This window comes from Podarcis filfolensis (assembly GCF_964270895.1).
Source record: "Podarcis filfolensis genome assembly, chromosome: 6".
In the NCBI taxonomy this organism is placed as follows: Eukaryota; Metazoa; Chordata; class Lepidosauria; order Squamata; family Lacertidae; genus Podarcis; species Podarcis filfolensis.
The window spans coordinates 57887777-57906806 of record NC_139609.1 but is presented as its reverse complement, the minus strand read 5'-3'; the positions used below and the strand labels follow the sequence as shown (position 1 = coordinate 57906806).

Sequence of the window (19030 nt, the reverse complement as noted above, 5' to 3'; positions counted from 1 at the left end):
TTACAAAAAGCATATGGTGAATAATATCAATGAAAATTAAACATCGGAACAGAGAACTTCCTTAAAATGCTTGCTGGAACAGAAAGGTCTTTTCAAATGCCCAAAGTTCTAACAGGGAGGGGATCTGCCTGATCTCAGCTAAGAGGAAGTGCCTCAAAATCAGGCCCACAATACCAAATGTACAGCTTGTGGGGGATACAAGTCGTGCATCTGAGTCACTGGGGACCACTAACAGTTGTTAAGGGCTTTGCAAATTAATACAAGAACCTTTAACTTGGACTGGTAACATATGAGCATCCAGCGCAAACTGTTTAAACCATGGCGTTATGTGCTGGCGATAGTCTGTCCCCACAAATAGGATAGCGGTAGTGTTTTGCACCAGCTGGAGTTTCCAGACCAAGACGAGGGCTTGCTCCACCTAGAGTCCACTGCGATAATCCAGCCTTTCCATATAAAAGGCCACAAGCCACAGTGAACAGGCAGCCCACCTATTGCTAATGAGAACCCCTCCCTCCTGCTGACCTTTCCTGTCACCTTCCTATGCTGCTCTTTTTGAATTCTTCCCAGCACAAGGTATGGTGAGCAGGTGCAACAGCTAAAATAGGCTGCCCTGCTGTAACTTGAATTCCCTGGGCTGGGTGACCTTTACTGTCATTCCCACCCGAAAGTGTGTGAAGAATGCAGGCTGGAGAGATATGGAAGGTTTCGTCCAAGCAGGGGAAGAAGCAGAGGAAGAAAATCAGCCCAAGATTACTTTGGCAGACAGGACTAAAAACAACAACACAGCAAGCATTCAGGAGAAACTCAGCCTGGACAAAATTCACTTGGTCAAGGCTTCTTGGGAGAGGGAAACTACAGCAAAGCAGGGTGGGTTGAACTACCCCTTAACTATTAAAGAAACTCAAAATCAAAACAATGATGAGTCCTGAGGCCAGATTTGCAAATACAGCTGAATGAGGTGGCAGAATGGACCATTATCATTTCTGACTGCAGGCAGGGGTGCCATTTATGAATATTTACCTAAGTACAAAAAACCCACAAAACACCCCTCTTTGCAGCAGAAACTGGCACACCATGAAACAGCTCCCTCTTCCCAATTTTTACTTGTAGGTAATAAAAATAAAAATGAAGAGTGTTAAAAAATGGCAATATCCTCATCTGCATTCAGAAGAGATCTAGTCGATTCTACCGTCTCCTTCTGATGCAGCTCCAACCAGTGTTACATTCATTAATATCTGTGAAGTATTCAGCTGCTGCAGTTCATGTGGGCACAATACAAATTTGCACACCTTCAAACTATGCCAGAAAGATTCTGGTGCAAATTCCCCCAGCTAGCTCATGAAAACTTTGAGATATGCTCTCTCAAATAAGTAATGTTTAAGTAACACAAATCCATCACAGTGGCTATTTGTAGGTTGCGGGGTGAAAAAGGCAGTCTACCACAAGGCCCCTTGATGCTGAAGGTCAACGTGGGTTAAGAGCACTCCTTTAAATAAAGAGCCCTTACTTTTATTTTAGCAACAATACACAAGCCCAGATTAAACATGCGGAGAGTAACCCACAAACCTCCAATGCTGAAGTATAACATGTTCACTCCCAGCATCAGTGGACTGAGACCTCCTTCAGAAACCACACCAACCTCTTTAAATAACCACCCAGGCTGTGCGACAGCTCAACACTAGGCCACATCATGGGAAACACATGCTTGAGTGAGACAGCACTGCCGCTAGTGAGGGTTATTTTTGTTTAGCATTAACAAAACATGACATCTATATTAGGTATTGTGCTGTTAACTTCTACCTGTGGTGTACAAAAAGACCAGACAAGGAGCTGGATGTCACACAAAGCAAGGGTGGAATCCAGCCTAGCACTAAGACTCGTGTTCCATCAGCACAAGGACTTCTCCTTCCACAGTGGAACATTTCCTCCCTCTTTTCCCTGCCATGCACTCTCTAAATCTCTTGTTGGGGCTCCCCGCAACCTTCTGGAGCAGATCTGGGGAGAGTGTGGGATGTGCATGGCAGAGAATGGGTGAGTCCCACTGTGCAAGTGGATGTAGTAATTGAATACTGCCCTGTGTTTTTAAGGCTCAAATCCTATGCCCACTTACCTGGCAGTAAGCCTCATTGAGTTCAACAGAAATTTACTTCTGAGTATACATGGATTGCCCTGAGTGTATGCTATTATCCAAGAGTTCAATATCTTCTACTTAAATTTTGGGTTAAGATTCAGGTGATGAGTGATCATATCATTTCTCAAAATATGCTTCTTGGAACAGTCTTCAAAATATACCTTATATAGCAAGCTCATGGTACTTTATTCTCACAACCTGAATTTTCAGAACTATGTGTTCTTACAACTGGGTTCCCTGCTTACTGGCTCTGACGAAGAAGAAGAAGAAGAAGAAGAAGAAGAAGAAGAAGAAGAAGAAGAGGAGGAGGAGTTTGGATTTGATATCCCGCCTTTCACTCCCTTTAAGGAGTCTCAAAGCAGCTAACATTCTCCTTTCCCTTCCTCCCCCACAACAAACACTCTGTGAGGTGAGTGGGGCTGAGAGACTCCAAAGAAGTGTGACTGGCCCAAGGTCACCCAGCAGCTGCATGTGGAGGAGCGGAGACGCGAACCCGGTTCCCCAGATTATGAGACTCCCACTCTTAACCACTACCCCACACTGGCTCTCATTCTACAAGGTAATCTCATTCTAATCTAGTGGCAGAGCATATGCCAATTTTTGCTCAATAGTTTAGGCTGGAAACCACCCACCAGCTGGGAATATTATACAGCAGAGCTCCCTGCAACTAAGAAGAGTTCTCATGTCATCATTCCACTTTCTTTACTGACCCCATTGTCAACGTTTTTGACAGGCCCCTGTCCCAAGATGCTCATTGTCTTTTCCCCTCTTAAGTTAAACTTTAAAGCACCATGTACGTATATCTACACTGATGTAGCAGAGCAACAGCATACAGCTGCCAGGTCTAAGAAAAGTTGTGGAGGACCAGGCAGGGGTTGGGGCAAGCCACAGTGACTGGAGCAAAAGTGTTCCTTCACCCTCAGGTTTTCCCCAGCCAGGCCTTAGAATTCCTTAGAATTGTTTACCTGGACTGCTTGTAAAACAGGATGGGAAAGTTGCGGAGGTACAAATCTACTTATAGATCTACTTATTATTTTGGTCCTTTATAAGCAAGCCCTTGTGGTTGTTAAGCTTGCTAACAGGGATAATTGCCATACACGGGGGTTTTCTATGGAATGAAAAGTATGCATAAAGTGGCTCAGCTTGCTATGGCCACTGCAAAAAGCCTGGGGCTACTTTCTCAATTCAAATGTTGTGGGTTGTCATGGCGATACTTTGTAAGAAACAGAGACCTGGGAGTTGCCTTTTATATTATCATTTTTAAGCGAGATAATCCATTTTATCAGGTGTACACATGTTGTGTGTCTTGCCATTGGATATACTTCACAGATTATGATATTTGCTGTTGGCACAAAAATAGTTATTATAACTTTTGGCAGAAAACTGTAAAATTGATCGGTTGACCAACTTGACTGTTCCAAACTGGAATACTCACTTCTGGGTTTGCGGCGTTCGGGTTGTTCGGCAACTAAGCCGTTCGAGAACCAAGGTTCCACTGTACTCACTGCAATGGATGTGCCATCTCCCATCTTCAACCATAAATCCACAGGCAAACCATGGGCCATCTCAATGAAGCTTATGGACCACTGGTGGTCCAAAGGCCACACTTTGTGGACCTCCAAGCTATGGGATTTGGCCTGACACACAGGCCTTTGTTTTAACCATGTGTTTCATGAGTGTTGCTGAGGGCAGAGATCATCCAGGAAGGATGGCAAGGCCTAGTGTAGCACTGTTGGTACATAGCTGTCAACTTACAGATTTGAAAATAAGGGACCAGCAGCCTTGAAAATAAGGGACCAGCAGCCAAAATAAGGGACCTGCAGCCTCACCTGTTCCAGGCACTCCAGTATTCCTGTCCTCCTGCAGTCTGGTCAAACTCATGCTGGTAGCTTCAAGAACACTGTCCAACCAACTTTGTAACTAGAGGTTCAACTGACTAGAATCTGAATCACATGCACCACAAGGCCTATGCAGCCTCAACTTAAGATGGCCTGGCTTTGCACTGCAAAGTTTGCAGCAGCACATGCAACAAAATGGCATCCAGCATTCAAAAACCCCCTCAGCTTGCATTAATTAGCCACACACAAGGCATGCAAGCTCCACCCCCCAGTCAATCGTAGACTTCTTATTGGGTGAGCAACACAGCCAAGCAACACAGTTGGAGCCTCCCTCCTCCCTGGCAGGCAGGGAGGGAGGGAGAGGAGCTGCTTCCTTTGAAATTTAAGGGACATAATTTAAGGGACATTTAAGGGACATCCATCAATAAGGGACAGCAGTGGGACATGGCGCTGGAATAAGGGACTGTCCCTTCAAATAAGGGACACTTGACAGCTATGTGTTGGTAGGGAAAATATTGTCTACGGGGAACAGTGATAAATGGAGATAAATCTAGATGGTCAATAATTTATAATTTAAAGAGAGATAAATCTAGATGGCCAAAAATTTATTGTGGTTCCAATAAAAGCACTAGAGAAGTCAACACAGGTTGCTCATCATTTCCATGTCTCTTTCAGAGCAGCTCCTACACTGCTTCATTTAATTCACACCCCCTTCGCTTCCTTGTGGTCCAAGGCAAGATACTTTCACTGCTCTTATCACTTAGGCTGGTTTGTGATAAGACATCCTTTCTGCCCAATCACCATGGGTTCCACAGGTAATCCTGCAGATTAGAATGAATATAGGCATGTTGTAGATTGCCACCTAATTAGCACTCATCAGTACCAACCGATCAGGATTTCTGCTGGCTGTGAATTTCAGAATAACTTCACATGCCGGGCATCTTTAGGTCAGCTGCATGCTGGTGTGAAGAAACAAAATCACCTACTGGAAACCTCTCTTCTAAGTTCCAGGTTTTCAAGCACCAGTTCCTTGGGTTGGCGGCAGTCCACAGACTGCCTCCCACCAACCCACAGCTCAGAATCCTATCCCTGAAAGTAAGCCTTATTTTGTTCCTTCTTCCAGCAGCAAAGCTCTAAAGAACAAGAGACAGAATAGGCTTGCTGCTGAATGGAAGAAGTGCTAAGTCTGTACAGGCTCACTCCTGAGGGCTACTGGGAAAAGCTGGCCGCCTGCTGACTTCACAGCTGCCAAGGAAGGCCTAGAACTGCTTCTCAGTGCAAAGCCAGCAGTTTATGTCACTAGCTTGCAAAAAAAAAGGCCCACAACCACAGCTGTATCTATAGCTCCCTGAGAATGGGCTTCCTCTGCACATGTGGGTTTTTGCTCTCTCTTTTTCTAATGCAAAAAAAGACCTTAAAAAATAGAAAAGACTGCTTTCACATCTGCTTGTGTGCTCAGGTGTGAGAGCCAAAGAATCAAGACAGCTGAGAGAGAAAGAGAGAGAGAATATGAGGAGGATTTGCTTTTGTGCTTTTGTGCTTTTATCCTAGCGCACAGTCTGCTGGTAACCTGCATGAGATTAGCAGTAATTCCTTGCCTGAGGGTGCATGGGGCTAACAATGTGCCTTACAGGAATCCCAAAAGCCATGGAGGGGAAGGGGGGGAGCAGAACGAATACGGACACCCGCCCACAGACTTACCTAAAATCTTACTGATGCTTGAGTTGTGCATGTCTGGGAAGGCCTGCAAGATCTTCCGTCTCTCATCCTTGGCCCACACCATAAAGGCATTCATGGGACGCTTTATGTGGTTGTTGTTCCTGGATTCGGGGAAATGTCGTGAGCCTGTGAAGGAAAGACCAAGGAACAGCCACTATAGAGACACCGGCAAAGCCAAGCCAATCAGAACTGGCAAAGGATTAGGGCATTTAGGAGCAAGCAGCAGACTCAGTTTAGAAAAGAAAATACTTCTTCATGCAGTGTGTGGTTCAACTAGGGAACTCGCTTCCACAGGAGGCAGCGATGGCCACTAACCTAGATGGCTTTAAAATAGGATTGGACAGATTAATAGAGGAGAGAGATATTGGTGGGTAAAGTCTGCCTCTGCAGTTAGAGGCAGCAGCCCTGCCCTCCCCAAACCACGGACTTCACAAATTCTCAGCTTCTTTGCAGTTTCACTTACAGCTGACATGTGGAAACCACATTGTGCTACCTATAGGCCATGTGAGGAGAACCTTTGGCCCTCTAGGTGTTGCAGAGCTACAACTCCCTGACCATTGACCATGCTCGCTAGGGCTGATGGGAGTTGAAGTTCAGCAATGTCTGCAGCCAGAGTCTCCTACACCTGCTATAGATAGCACAATGTGGTTTCTGCATATCAGCTGAGTGTGGAACTGAAAAGAAGCGAGAACTTGTAAAGTCCATGGGGGAGGAATCTCATTATACAAACTAAATGGGATTTTTCAGCTTTGCCTTTCCCCACCCCAATTATTGGGCTTTGGAGACCTGAAAGATGTTAACTGCAGCAGAAGCACCTATGAGGAGCAGAAACGGGGGGCACCCAATTCTACCATAGATAATTTTTTTATGATCAACTATCATTACCATCCCCATCACAGGTTAGCATGGACTCATCCAGTCTCTGCAAAGAAGTCTCATCCACCTGTTCTTTTGCAGGTGAAGAATCCAAGCTGACGTGGTCCTGAAAGCACATGGGAAGGTGGTTTACTGAATTTTACCAGGGCAAGCAAGGTTAGGAGTGACTCAAATGAAAACTTCAACTGAAGCATTTACTGGCATGCACTTTTTGCTAATTATTATTATTATTAATATATATAGGTAAAGGTAAAGGTACCCCTGCCCGTACGGGCCAGTCGTGTCCGACTCTAGGGTTGTGCGCCCATCTCACTTAAGAGGCCGGGGGCCAGCGCTGTCCGCAGACACTTCCGGGTCACGTGGCCAGCGTGACAAGCTGCATCTGGCGAGCCAGCGCAGCACACGGAAACGCCGTTTACCTTCCCGCTAGTAAGCAGTCCCTATTTATCTACTTGCACTTAGGGGTGCTTTCGAACTGCTAGGTTGGCAGGCGCTGGGACCGAGCAACGGGAGCGCACCCCGCCGCGGGGATTCGAACCGCCGACCTGACGATCGGCAAGTCCTAGGCGCTGAGGTTTTACCCACAGCGCCACCCGCGTCCCAATATATATATTAATATATATTAATATATATAATTAATACACACACACACACACACACACACACACACACACACTTATTTATTTATACCCCGCCCATCTGGCTGAGTTTCCCCAGCCACTCTGGGAGGCTCCCAATCGAGTGTTAAAAACAATACAGCATTAAATATTAAAAACTCCCCTAAACAATAAATAAATAAAGGCTAAAGACTGTATGCTTTTACTTCTTGTTAGTCAAAAGTAAATGACTTCTGAGAAATAAGGAGCCCCAAAATGCAGGGCTGCATAGCCTTAAAGCTGGACAGCCAAGGACCAGCCCAAGACCAGCATGCAGCACTATCTGCAAGACAAAGGGGCCTGGAAAGGTTGTTTAGGACTCAGCAGACAGGGCAGGAAAATATCAGAATCCCCTCAATTTAGAGGGAAGCCCCATTGAAACCAGAATGGAAACTCCAACAATCATTCTAGATCACTTCTAAAAGCATCACTCTAAAGACAAAAGTCATGGGAGCAAGATCTTCTTGTAACTTTATGACAACAGAGCAAGAATTCTATTTAGTGATGCTCCTGAAGTTCAGAATTGGAGAGTTTAGGGCACAAGCGTCCCAGTTCAGAACTTCTGGGCTAATCCTGAACCAACCCCCGACCCTCTAAGGTCCAGAATCAGATTATAATTTGTTTGGTTCCAGCAACAGCCTCCCCACTGCCACACCTCTTCCCTTACCCACTGAATCAACCTGGCAGTGTTGGAGGTGATGAAAAGGGCCACTACTGTTACAGCTTAGGTCCTGCAGCAGCATGGGAAGTCCTGGAAAATATAATTCCCCAAAGATTCTAGTGTCTTAATAAGAAAGCTGAAGAGCTGGGAGACTGAAGTTCCCAGGGAACCTGGTACCTGGGATGCTGTTGCTGCATCTAGACCAGGCATCCCCAACCTGTTGACCTCCAGACGTTTTGGCCTACAACTCCTTTGATCCCTAGCTAACAGGACCAGTGGTCAGGGATGATGGGAATTGTAGTCCAAAACATCTGGAGGGCCAAAGGTTGAGGATACCTTATCTAGACTGCAGCATTAGCCCTTCTTGTTGCCTTTGCAGAGTATATTTTGGTGCAAAAAGAAGGGACAGTGGAGGTAATTATGGAATCCTCACTACATTGTCTATTGGGGTAGAAGCTCAACTAAGAAGCTCACAAGGCTTCTCATATTCCTGATGACCTTGCTACAAGCACAGGCTCAGCATGCCTCAAGTTTAAAAATGTATACCTAAATTCAAGTCCAAACCAAGTTCCAATTAGCTCATTATAAATGAGTCCGTTCCTAATTGAGCCTTGGCAAGTTCATTCTTCGCTATTACAAAAGTTGACTTTGAAAACTTGGGTACCAGTTACGTTCCTTACAGGTGATGGGTCTATGCCTCCACAGATTCCACATTATACTTATCCGTATCTACTTCCTCAAAAATATGGTTTTCACACCTGACTTTTAACAGAGAGTGCATCTTCAGGGTGTTATAGGAATTCTAAGGTTTTATATATACAGAATAAATGTTCATAAATGTACAAGGCAAACACACATGCATAAGTACAGTGCCTGAAACAGTACGGAAATCCCGACTCTCTCTCTCTTTAGGACCAAACCTGTCTCAGAAATACCACTTACCTTCCTATAGGGATGATTTGGAGATCCATCCAACGCTCTGCTTTGGCTGTGCAGAAGCTGCCGGGCATCCTGGATTGCTTTGGTGATAGCATCTCCCTCCCCCAGGAACCCTGAAATTTAAAAATGGAATGGAATCAGTGTCACAAGATCAAGCAGGGATATCTGGTGCCCTTGCACAGAGCCCATTCTCAGAAAGGTACTTGGGGAAGAAAGGCATGCCACTTAAGTTCCAGTTCCAGCAGTCTTAGATTCATTGTCTTCTAAAGCACCCAGTTAATATTCTCTCAGACCCATCAAAAGATTTTTGTCTTATCAGAAAGAGAAAGCTTTAGTTATCTTGTGCCTTCCATGATCATGAAGCTGCAGGGTGAGCCCCTCTACCATAAAGAATGGAGATTCAGGTCCCCACTTACGGAGATTCATAAGGATGCATTTGAAAATGGGGATAAATCTACTTTTCAGTGTTCTGTATTTGACCACAGCAAAGTGGTCAAATGGGAAACAAATCACATTTTAGTGAATTTGAATACGTGCTTCTAGAGCAGCCCTTTCCTAATCTAGTGTCTTCCATAGACGTTTAGGATCACATATCAGTCCCAGCGAGCATTGCCAATGATCAAGGATTACGCAAACTTTGGTTCAAAACATCTGGAGGACATTGGTTGAAAAGGATGCTCTAGAGTAAGGTTACCAGATTTTTTTTTCAATGAATCCAGGGACACTTTTCAACTTCAATGGATTTTGTATGGGGACTGATTTGTAAATCCGGAGACTGTCCCCGGGAAATTGGGCCGTCTGATAACCTTACTCTAGAGTGAAAGTATATGTGTCATGGTATCTTTCTTTTCAAAACCAAAGCAAAAAGCTGCCATACACAAGCAGGCTTGGGATTTTAAATTACTGAAAATTTAAACATATATTAAATGAAACACATTTAAACAGAGCATGTGGACATAACTGATATGAAGTTGTGTTATACTGAGTCAGACCAGGACTGAGCATTGCCTCCACTGATTGACAGCAGCTCTCCAGTCTTCCTTAGTCCTGCCTGGAGATGCCAGGAATTGAACCTGGGACATTTTCTGTATGCTCTACCAATGAGCTGCAGCCTTTCCCCTTCCAACACTGGTGCAGCTGCACCAACAGACAAAGACAATGCCAAACAGAATCCTGAGGAATGCCAGGTTCAAGTCCTTCCTAAATCCAGGGATGGGTGCAGATCTTTTCCCGCAGCAAATCAAGAGAGTAAGGTAACAAATCATGATCGTGCAGTTGTTATCCAAATGCAGAAGCACTTCTGTGCCAGCTCGGAACCTTACTGTTATGTACTGAAGTTCTCACCCTGGGCCAGCAGGGGGATACTGTAGATAGTTTTCACTCTGGTCCACATATGCAAATAAGAGATTGAAAGTGACGTTCAGTGATTGGATAGTTACAGAAAGTGGTTACTGTTGCGTTGTAGTGGAGCTCTATATAAGCAGGCTGGCTGAACCCTTCAGTTCTGTTCTGGCCTCTGAATGAACAAGAGCTGTTTGAAGAATCACTGTGTCGTCTGATATGTTCACCCACAACTTAACACTTACCCAAAGGGAGGCTGGGAGGGCTGGTCTGCAGCTCCTGAGAGACCCCATGGTTAGGAGTGAGGGACTGGCAGCTGCTGATCTTTAAGCTGGGTGAGCTGGAGGAATTGGGGAGCTCGGAGCCTTTGGGCTTTGCTGTTAAGTTCAGTGGCTGTGAAGATTCCTGAAAAGGAAAGAGAGGAGAGTAGAAGCACATTTCCAGAGGAGTTTGGGAGCCCACAGAGAAAACAGGTTGGGGGTTGCACCTGGATCTGTAGGTGGCCTGAGCTTGAGGGTCTCTTCAGTGCAGACAGAGGGGGGCTGTGCAGCAGTTGCATGGGGTACTCCACTGCAGATGGGACAGGAAAGAGAACAGTCAGAGATTAGTTACCGAATCAAACAGCTGCTCAAATCTTTTTCCCAGCGAAATCTCGCCAGGAATAGCAAGCTTTCTGCATTAAGAGCTAGAAAACTCAAACGGGGCTCTCGGGGTTAGGCAAGCCAAAGACAGGTTTGCATAAAATTGAAACTGGTTTAACAGCTAATCAATAGTTCCCTGGTGTGTGTCTCTGAGCATTTGGGGGAGTCATGGTCCTCTGATGCAGAGTCTTCCTATGACAGCAGCCCCAAGGAGGAGACAGATCCACACACTGGTCCTTCTCATGTGAATCCACTGGCACTGGAGCCTACATCTTACCCCCTAACCCCTGAGAAAACACCTCTGATAACTAAACCACAGACTCCTCTGAGGGTCAGGGGAGCCCAAATGAGCTTTCCCCAAAATAGTTCCTACAGATGCAGCACTTGGCAGGGTGGGGGGCAGGGGACAGAGGCCTTCCCTCTTGACTGTGCAGCCCAGACCATAAAGCTCTGCCAGTTCCTCCAAGACCCCACCGAGACAATTTGGGATTTTCTGCCACAGCTGCAGGACCACTAACTGTAATCCTGGATGGTTTCTTGGCCCTTTTCTGAGGCAAGGCTAGCCCCAAACATTTTGCTGACTCAAGTGAAGGCCAAGACAGGCTAGCTGGAACCAGCTCTTTAAATCCAAGAAGCCTGACTGATTTGGCTTTAATCGAAGATACTAATTTGCCAACCGCATAGACTTGTGTGGTCCCATGGACACGCAAGAAAACTGTGCAGAAGCACCCAGAAAGACTGTGTCTCATTAACCAGAATTCAGCACTTTTCTTGGATTCTTCATACCTGGTTTACAAGGGATTGGCTGGATGGGAAGTGCCATTTGAGGATCTGGGGAGACCGGAAGAGGCTGGTGGCTGGGAGGAAAGGCTGGAATCATTACATAGGGCATGTTGACCTGCTGGAGAGAAAAGGGTGAGGGGGACAGACAGACAGACAGACAGACAGAGCCAAATACAAAGTTACCTTTAAGCAGTGTGTTTTCTAGGGGGTACTCAAGGGTACGTAGTACTGGCACCTCTTTTTTTGGTTTAAAATGTGTCATGGGTGTAGCCAAGGAGGGCACCTGCCTCCCAATCAATACAAATCAACACAAATCTGAGGTTTTGCCCCCCACAAAAAAGCCTGCCTCCCCCAAACAAAAATCCAGGCTATGTCCATGCTTATTGTAACAACTTCATTTTGAGTACCAGCTCCTGTTTCTCTAGGAAAAAAGCATTGCTTTTAGGGAACAACACGATCTATCCAAAAAGACTTATCCAAGATCGGGTGAAGGAAGTTGTGGAGAGATCTCTATGGCCTTCTTACTTTTCACTCCATTAGGTAAAGGTAAAGGGACCCCTGACAATTAAGTCCAGTTGCGAAGGACTATGGGGTTGTAGCGCTCATCTCACTTTACAGGCCGAAGGAGCCGGTGTTTGTCCGCTTCTGCAGACAGTTTTTCCAGGTCATGTGGCCAGCATGACTAAGCCGCTTCTGACAAAACCAGAACAGCGCACGGAAACGCTGTTTACCTTCCTGCCAGAACGGTACCTATTTATCTACTTGCATTTTGACGTGCTTTCGAACTGCTAGGTGGGCAGGAGCTGGGACTGAGCAATGGGAGCTCACCCTGTCTCGGGGATTTAAACCGCCTACCTTTCTGTACCCTCCCAACATATCTATGGAGGTAAAACCATGCCATACTGCAGTGGAGGGAAGGCTGTAGCTTAGGGTCAAACTACAGTGAGAATGAGATGGGGAAATGCATTTCCAGTGCCATTTTTTGCTTTTCTGTGCTCAAGGAAGCCAGAAGGGATGGGATGGTGGAAATTTGCAGTGCAGGAGGGCGATTTGGACAGGGGCTGCAGTGCAGGAGGGAAATTAGGACCTCCCCTCTGCACAATGGCTTTGATCAGTTTGCCTTCAAAGTGAAGGGCCTATGGCTTAGTGGTAGAGCACGTGCTTTGAATGGGGAAGGTCCTGGGTTCAGTCCCTGGAATCTTCTGCTAAAAGGGTAACAATCAGCTGCTCATGAGTCCGTGCAGAGTGGCACATATGGTGCTTTGAAGCCCTGATGTTTAGCTGGTTGTTAAGGCTTTAAAGCACTATATACACAGCTATCTGCAAACACCAGCGATCAGACAATTGCCAAGGCTTGCAAAGAGCTGTGCAGGGCAATATGCACAGCGCTTTGCAGGTGCCACCAGCCCCATTACAGCTAAGAAAAATCTTTACCTGCCCCATAACTGATGTCATAGATGACTTCAGGTGTAAGGCAGGTGGCCTCAGAGACCAAATGGGGAAGCATGGCAAGCCTAATCAGAACTGTGGGCCACAGATTAACCAACCCTGATGTACAACATACACTCCAGTCTAAAACACATTCAACTTTGAAGTGAGACCCATGGATTTTGATGGGATTTACTTTTAAATAAGGGGTTTAGATTTGCAGCCATTGGCAGACCTATCTTACAGTTTGAATCCATGTTCAATTCACTATTGTCCTGCTTCTATGTTAATTTCTGGACAGCTAGAAAAAGAATTCATGTGACACTCCTAACCTAGTTACACAGGGAACATCTGGCAGAGCCAGGTGCCAAACCTTTGTCTCCTGATTTTCAGTCTATCTTCCTTGCTATGTGCAGGGGGAAAGGAGACCCCTTTTACCTGGATTTGCTGCTGTAGCAGGTTGATCTTGTGTTGCTGCTGGATCAGCTGTTGCTGTTGCTTGGCAATCTGCAAGAGGAGAAGACTATGAAGGGCCAAGGGGCCAAATGAACACAGGCAGCCCATGAGAGCTGCTGCCTATGAACCAGGCATTGAGAACTTCAAGACACATGATGCTTGCCATTCAGCTTTCCCAAGCGCTTCTCCATCTTTATTACAAAGGAGAACCGCCCAGCCCTTCCACAAGCCAAGCTTGAGTATTTGTAAGGAAGAGGTGAATGAGCACATTATTTGAATCAATCTGGTATCAGATTTGCACATTATAGAGCAGAAAACAAGAATATAATGCAGGGTGAGGAACCTGCAGCCATCCAGTTATCCAGCAACAACTGGAGGACCACAGGTTCATGTCCCCTGATATAATGTGTACAGCATTACATTAGAACTGGGCCTGAAAAGTGGTAGCATTTGATGGTTCTACGGAGTTGGAGTTAGGTAGTGGTATCCCAATACCTAACCTCATCCTAAAATCTAAACCCTTGGGATTACTTCTAAATCATGAAGGCTTGCTGTCTCTCAAATTTGGTAGCACTGCAATGCATAACCACACCTGATGAAGTAAATGATTGTCCTTACTTAAAAGACTCAAGTGGTAATAAAATAGGTAGTTTTGATGAGTTCACAGGAGCTTTTATCTTCTTTGCCGCAGCAAAGTAATATGCCCACTCCTCTGGAATCTCATTTTCTTAAAATTGTTCAGTTCTGGAGGTCTGTCCGCTGGTCAAAACGGTACGCTAGAAGAGGCGTCTTATGCGTGTGCGCATTCGGCGGCAGCCACTTCTGCGCATGCACAGATGGCAGAAGCCGCTTCCGCGCATGCGTGAATCACGGCAACCCGGTTTACTTCCGGATTTGCCACAGACGCAACTTGAAACGTCTGCAAGACGAGGTGTATGTAAGTCGAGGTTCCATTGTATCCTACAGGGGCTGTCAACTTGTCTTAGTCCTATGACGAGTATAAACTGGCAACTAATTTGTACATAACTATGACTGCTACTTAGTTTATCATTTCAGAAATACGACAGGTGTCAAAGTGCAGCTGACGTGCATGTTGCAATTATTCTTCCATGTTAACAACTGCTTGATCATTATAGACCTTAAAATGGGGAAATGAACCTTTGAAAAGTCTTGACTGATGGACCTGGAAATCACAAGGTTGAAACAATAATGTTTTCTTTAGTTTTGGTGTTTTTTTAAAAAAGCTTTCCTTTTTGTTCTGTATGTTTTCCTAATTTTTCCTCCATATTCACACATATCATGGAAACTGTACACTTTTTAACATGAGGATCTAAGAATTCCAACAAGCAATGATATACAGCGAGATGAATCAACGTGATTCACAAATCACTGTAAAGTGGTCATAATTGCACTTAACCGTTACAGTTCTATAGACATTGATCAAACTACATTTATAATTCATGTAGCTCATTGTAAGTAGTTTGTGGAACTGAATTCTACATGCATGGGGAAAAGGCACTATCATTAATAGCTGGTTCTCCCACTCACCCCCAAATTATCATGCTTGCAAATACTGTGTAACTATAACTGTATTCCATTTTTTAAGTCTACAATTGTAATCCTAGTGAGGCTTGCACCAGACTAAATATGCATAGGATTATGCTGTGTATGGCTACAGCTAATAAAACCTTTAACTCTTCCCTGTCACCATGCAGTAGCCCAGATCTACCTATTCCCACTAGCATCACCTCCCTACATCACCAGAAGATAATATGATATGTGACTTGCAAACCTGTTCACTTTACACCAGTTTTCCCATTCCAAATAAGGGTGATATTCAACTCAGTTTTAACCAGAGTCAATCCACTGAAGTTACTGGTCCTAACTGAGTCATGTTGATTAATTTTGATGGATTTGTACCTAGTAAAACTTACTTGGCGCCTACCCATTATTTGATTTGTGTAGTAAGGCTTTTAGTGCTTTAGAACAGATTGTGTGAGTGACTCTCACTGCATTGTGACTCCCACGCCAGCTACACTACTTCTAAATTGTTTTTCCCCTAAATCACTTGAGATATGTAAAGTGCCAGTAACCCCTGTAGCACTATTATATCAGGGACAGAGTTTACAAGATTCTTTGCCAAGGTCACATGGGCTCTGCCAACCTGCATCCAAGCCACTTCCTGAAGACCTATCCCAAAGGTTGAGAATGGCAAACACAGCCCAAAAGTTGTGTTCTACTTCCTACCTGTTCCTGCTGCTGCCTGGCCAGTTCCATCTGTTGCTGCTGCTTCTCAAACAGCATAGCTGCCATGTTCTTCTGCTCCGAGTGGGCAGTCAGCAGCTGGTCCCGCAGGATGGACAGCTGGTTAATCATGACCAGCAGCTGCAACTCCTTCTCTGCCAGGCTTTCTTGGGTTCCTGGGACAAACAAGAGCCCAAAGGAAAAAAGGAAGAGGAAGAAGAACAGGAAGAGAGTTCGTAAATCCAGGTCTGCAACATCTAATTCATTAAGCACATTGTGGAGAGTGAAGGGGGTTCAAATAACACACACATTGAAAGAAAGTGTAAGGGGACGAGGTAGGTTAGCCCTGTGCTTGATGACCATTTGCACAGGGATCAAGGCTCCCTGTTCCGTCAATTTATGAAGGGGATCTACTCACATGCTCATCTGCACACACAGAAGTCCCCATAAATTGGTGGGAGGCAGCAGTCAGGGTCCCACCTTCGCATGAAGTTCTGCCTGTGTACATCAATGGGCAGGTAGAGCCCCTTCACATATCAGCCATATGTGCAGATGGCATGGGTTGGCACTGCTACACACGGGCAAGAAAGGCAGGGCTGGCTGATCAAGCCACACAACCACCTTCACACATTCTTTAAACACATAGCTCCCCACCCCAAGAGTTGGAGAAATCTAGGTCTGCAGTGTATAATCAATTAAGCATAGCTGATTGCATATCTTTTGATTCATTAAAAAGGTGGCTGCAATTAATCAGGTAGCAGATTTTTTGTTTTGTTTTAAAAATTAATCAATTCTTTTTAATGCAGGTACTCACAAAATTGGGGAGCGGGGAGGCACCTTCTCAGAAAAGGCCATCACCATCACTCTCCCACCCAGAAGAAAATGCCTTTTCTAAGATGGTTCCTGCTGGGACACATGCATGCCTCCCCCCCCCTTCAGAACTATTGTTCTGTATGCAGATAAATGCAGATTTTATTGATTAGCTGCTATACGGATCAATTCAAACTCAGTCAAGATTTCTGAGGATCAGAGAGGAATCCAGCAAGCCATGATTCCAAAGTGGACAAATGTTATGCTCAGGGCAAGGATTCACTCTGGAACCCATACAGGACTGGATTCCCAATCTCTTATGAATTTTCTTATGAGGTGGTTCAAGGCTGGCCGGCCTGTCTTCCTTCAAAAGCAATTCCAGTCGCCTAAGAGCAGCTAACTAGCCCATGGAGCTGTTTTTGCTGTACATATTGAAATCAATGTGGCAAATCCCACTAGGATTGATCCATTTCTAATGATGTGTTGTCACTCTTGGGGGGGGGAATGTTGCTATCCTACATACATTTTAAGTGTATTTTACATATTTTACAAAGACTTTAAAGGTGGCAGGGTGTGTGTGTGTGTGAATGTAAAATATAAAATGTATGCAAAATTTTCCAGAGAACAGCAGCACATCATCAAGGCCTGCCATTACTTGCTACACTGATTTCAATGCATGTAGTGGCAGGAGTCCTCTGAGCTAGCTAGATGCTCTTAGGCAGATGATTTTTTTTTTTTAAAAAGAGAAAAGATGGCAGGCAAATAGCAATTTGACCACCTTGTAAGCACAAACAATTTGGACCACCTTATGTTTTTTTTCTTAATTTCTTATGTCAAAGTGTGGGATTTAAAGATTATATATGTAGATTTGTCCTTGAAAACCTGAATGGAAATGGGATGGAACGAACTTTGGTTCCACCTTGCGATGAACCGGCCCAAGACGGATTTTGTTCTGGGGCCTATTCCTAGCAAATGCCCTAGAGAAATCATCACATGCAATCAGTTTTGTGAATTATAAATAACATATACAATTCTCCCCAAAGACCAGGGGTTGGGGACCTGTTCTTGCACCATGTGTTGTAGGACTACAACTCCCATCATCGCCAGTCTGCAAGGTCAGGGATTATGGGAGCAGTAATCCAGCAACTTCTGGGGCGCCTCAGGTTCCCCACCCTTGTATTAGAACATACATTCGCAAGATACACTAGCTAATTATGGGAAGCCATGTCTTATATTTCATTGGTTTTGTATCCTCTGTAATAAGGCAAAGCTTTATGAGGTGTGGTGATATTAATTCAATGACAGTAGGCTTCATAGTTTAACTTAACTGATGTGGGAGAAAGAGGGGCTAGGGGTCCAATATTGTCGCTCTCTAACCAATAGAACAAATTATGCCTGCTCTCTGTGGTCTGGGCCTTAATGCAGTCCCAGCCAAACCAGACCAGATACTCACCTTTCACATCTTTGGATTCCATTGGATTTTTCCCCAGAAGTCTCTCTTTCCAGTCACTGGACAGTAACTTCTCAATGGTCGGCATCACTGTAGAAATAAGAATGTTAGTGTGCAACATGTAGATGGCTTTCTGATTTGAAAGGAGAAAAGTTTCAGAGTTTATTTTAAACAATGTATTCATCAGAAATGATGACTGGATCAGCTCATGGAGGACAAATCTCCAAGGACAGATTCCTCAGTGGCCAAGATGATTAGGCCTTTTTAAGAAACCAACTGCTGAAAGGTGGGACTGAAGGAAGGGGACAGATTATTCTATATCTAAATACTTCAGTTTTTTAGTGTCTCGGAAGCCGAACCTTTCGATTTTCGAACGCCGAAAACCCAGAAGTGAATGCTTCCATTTTCGAACGTGCCTCAGAAGTCGAACGGCTTCTGAAGCACATTTCTTCATTCTTTTAATGGAATTTGCCGACTGCCCATTGCGCCTCGGTTGTCAAATATTTCAGAAGTCGAACAGTCTTCCGGAATGGATTACGTTCGACAACCGAGGTACCACTGTGTTATTTACTCTTTAAGTCATGACACTTGGATGGCCGGACTGTTTGATCCAGTATGAACATTCTAAAATTATTATGCACATTTGTCAGTATAACTACATCCACCTGCAGCAAAGGAGCCACTCCAAAAAGGAAATGATTCAAGCGAAAGGGGCCAGCATGGTGCAGCTGGGCTGTAGAGCCATTCTCCTGACAATGGGGTCACTACAGCTTATCTGGGTGAGGCACAGCAGCAATGAGGTGGGGCCTGTAAGATGCGCTGACAGGAGCCCAGATTGGCTCCACTGTTGTAACTGTGCAGCCCCAACCTCACTGTTCCTTTGCTGCCCCTCTTCCAGGCAAGCTGAAACAATGCAGGTGCCAGGAGGATGGCTCCATAGCTCTGCCCTAGCCACTACTGGATATATGAGTAGCTACCATTCACTACATCCCTCTTGACAAGACCTCCACAAGGTCCTTCCAGCAGGTTCTTTTCCTACTTAGAAACACAAGGGATT

At 45.0% G+C, this 19030-nt stretch overlaps 1 protein-coding gene across 6 annotated transcripts in view; it reads right to left on the bottom strand.

The window, feature by feature from the left end:
* The window catches only part of SOX13 (SRY-box transcription factor 13), a 60891-nt gene that overhangs the window by 6453 nt on the left and 35408 nt on the right, over positions 1–19030 (bottom strand). For 4 of the 6 annotated variants that reach the window (XM_083618203.1, XM_083618207.1, XM_083618204.1 and 1 more), the window contains 9 exons: positions 17977–18063; positions 15717–15889; positions 13452–13520; positions 11589–11703; positions 10649–10731; positions 10407–10566; positions 8824–8933; positions 6574–6670; positions 5671–5814 (listed from right to left, as the gene is read on the bottom strand). In XM_083618203.1, coding sequence (XP_083474329.1) covers positions 5671–5814; positions 6574–6670; positions 8824–8933; positions 10407–10566; positions 10649–10731; positions 11589–11703; positions 13452–13520; positions 15717–15889; positions 17977–18063 — 1038 coding nt within the window. The remainder of the gene's footprint in view (positions 1–5670; positions 5815–6573; positions 6671–8823; positions 8934–10406; positions 10567–10648; positions 10732–11588; positions 11704–13451; positions 13521–15716; positions 15890–17976; positions 18064–19030) is intronic. The other 2 variants (XM_083618206.1, XM_083618208.1) reach the window with 1 other exon arrangement.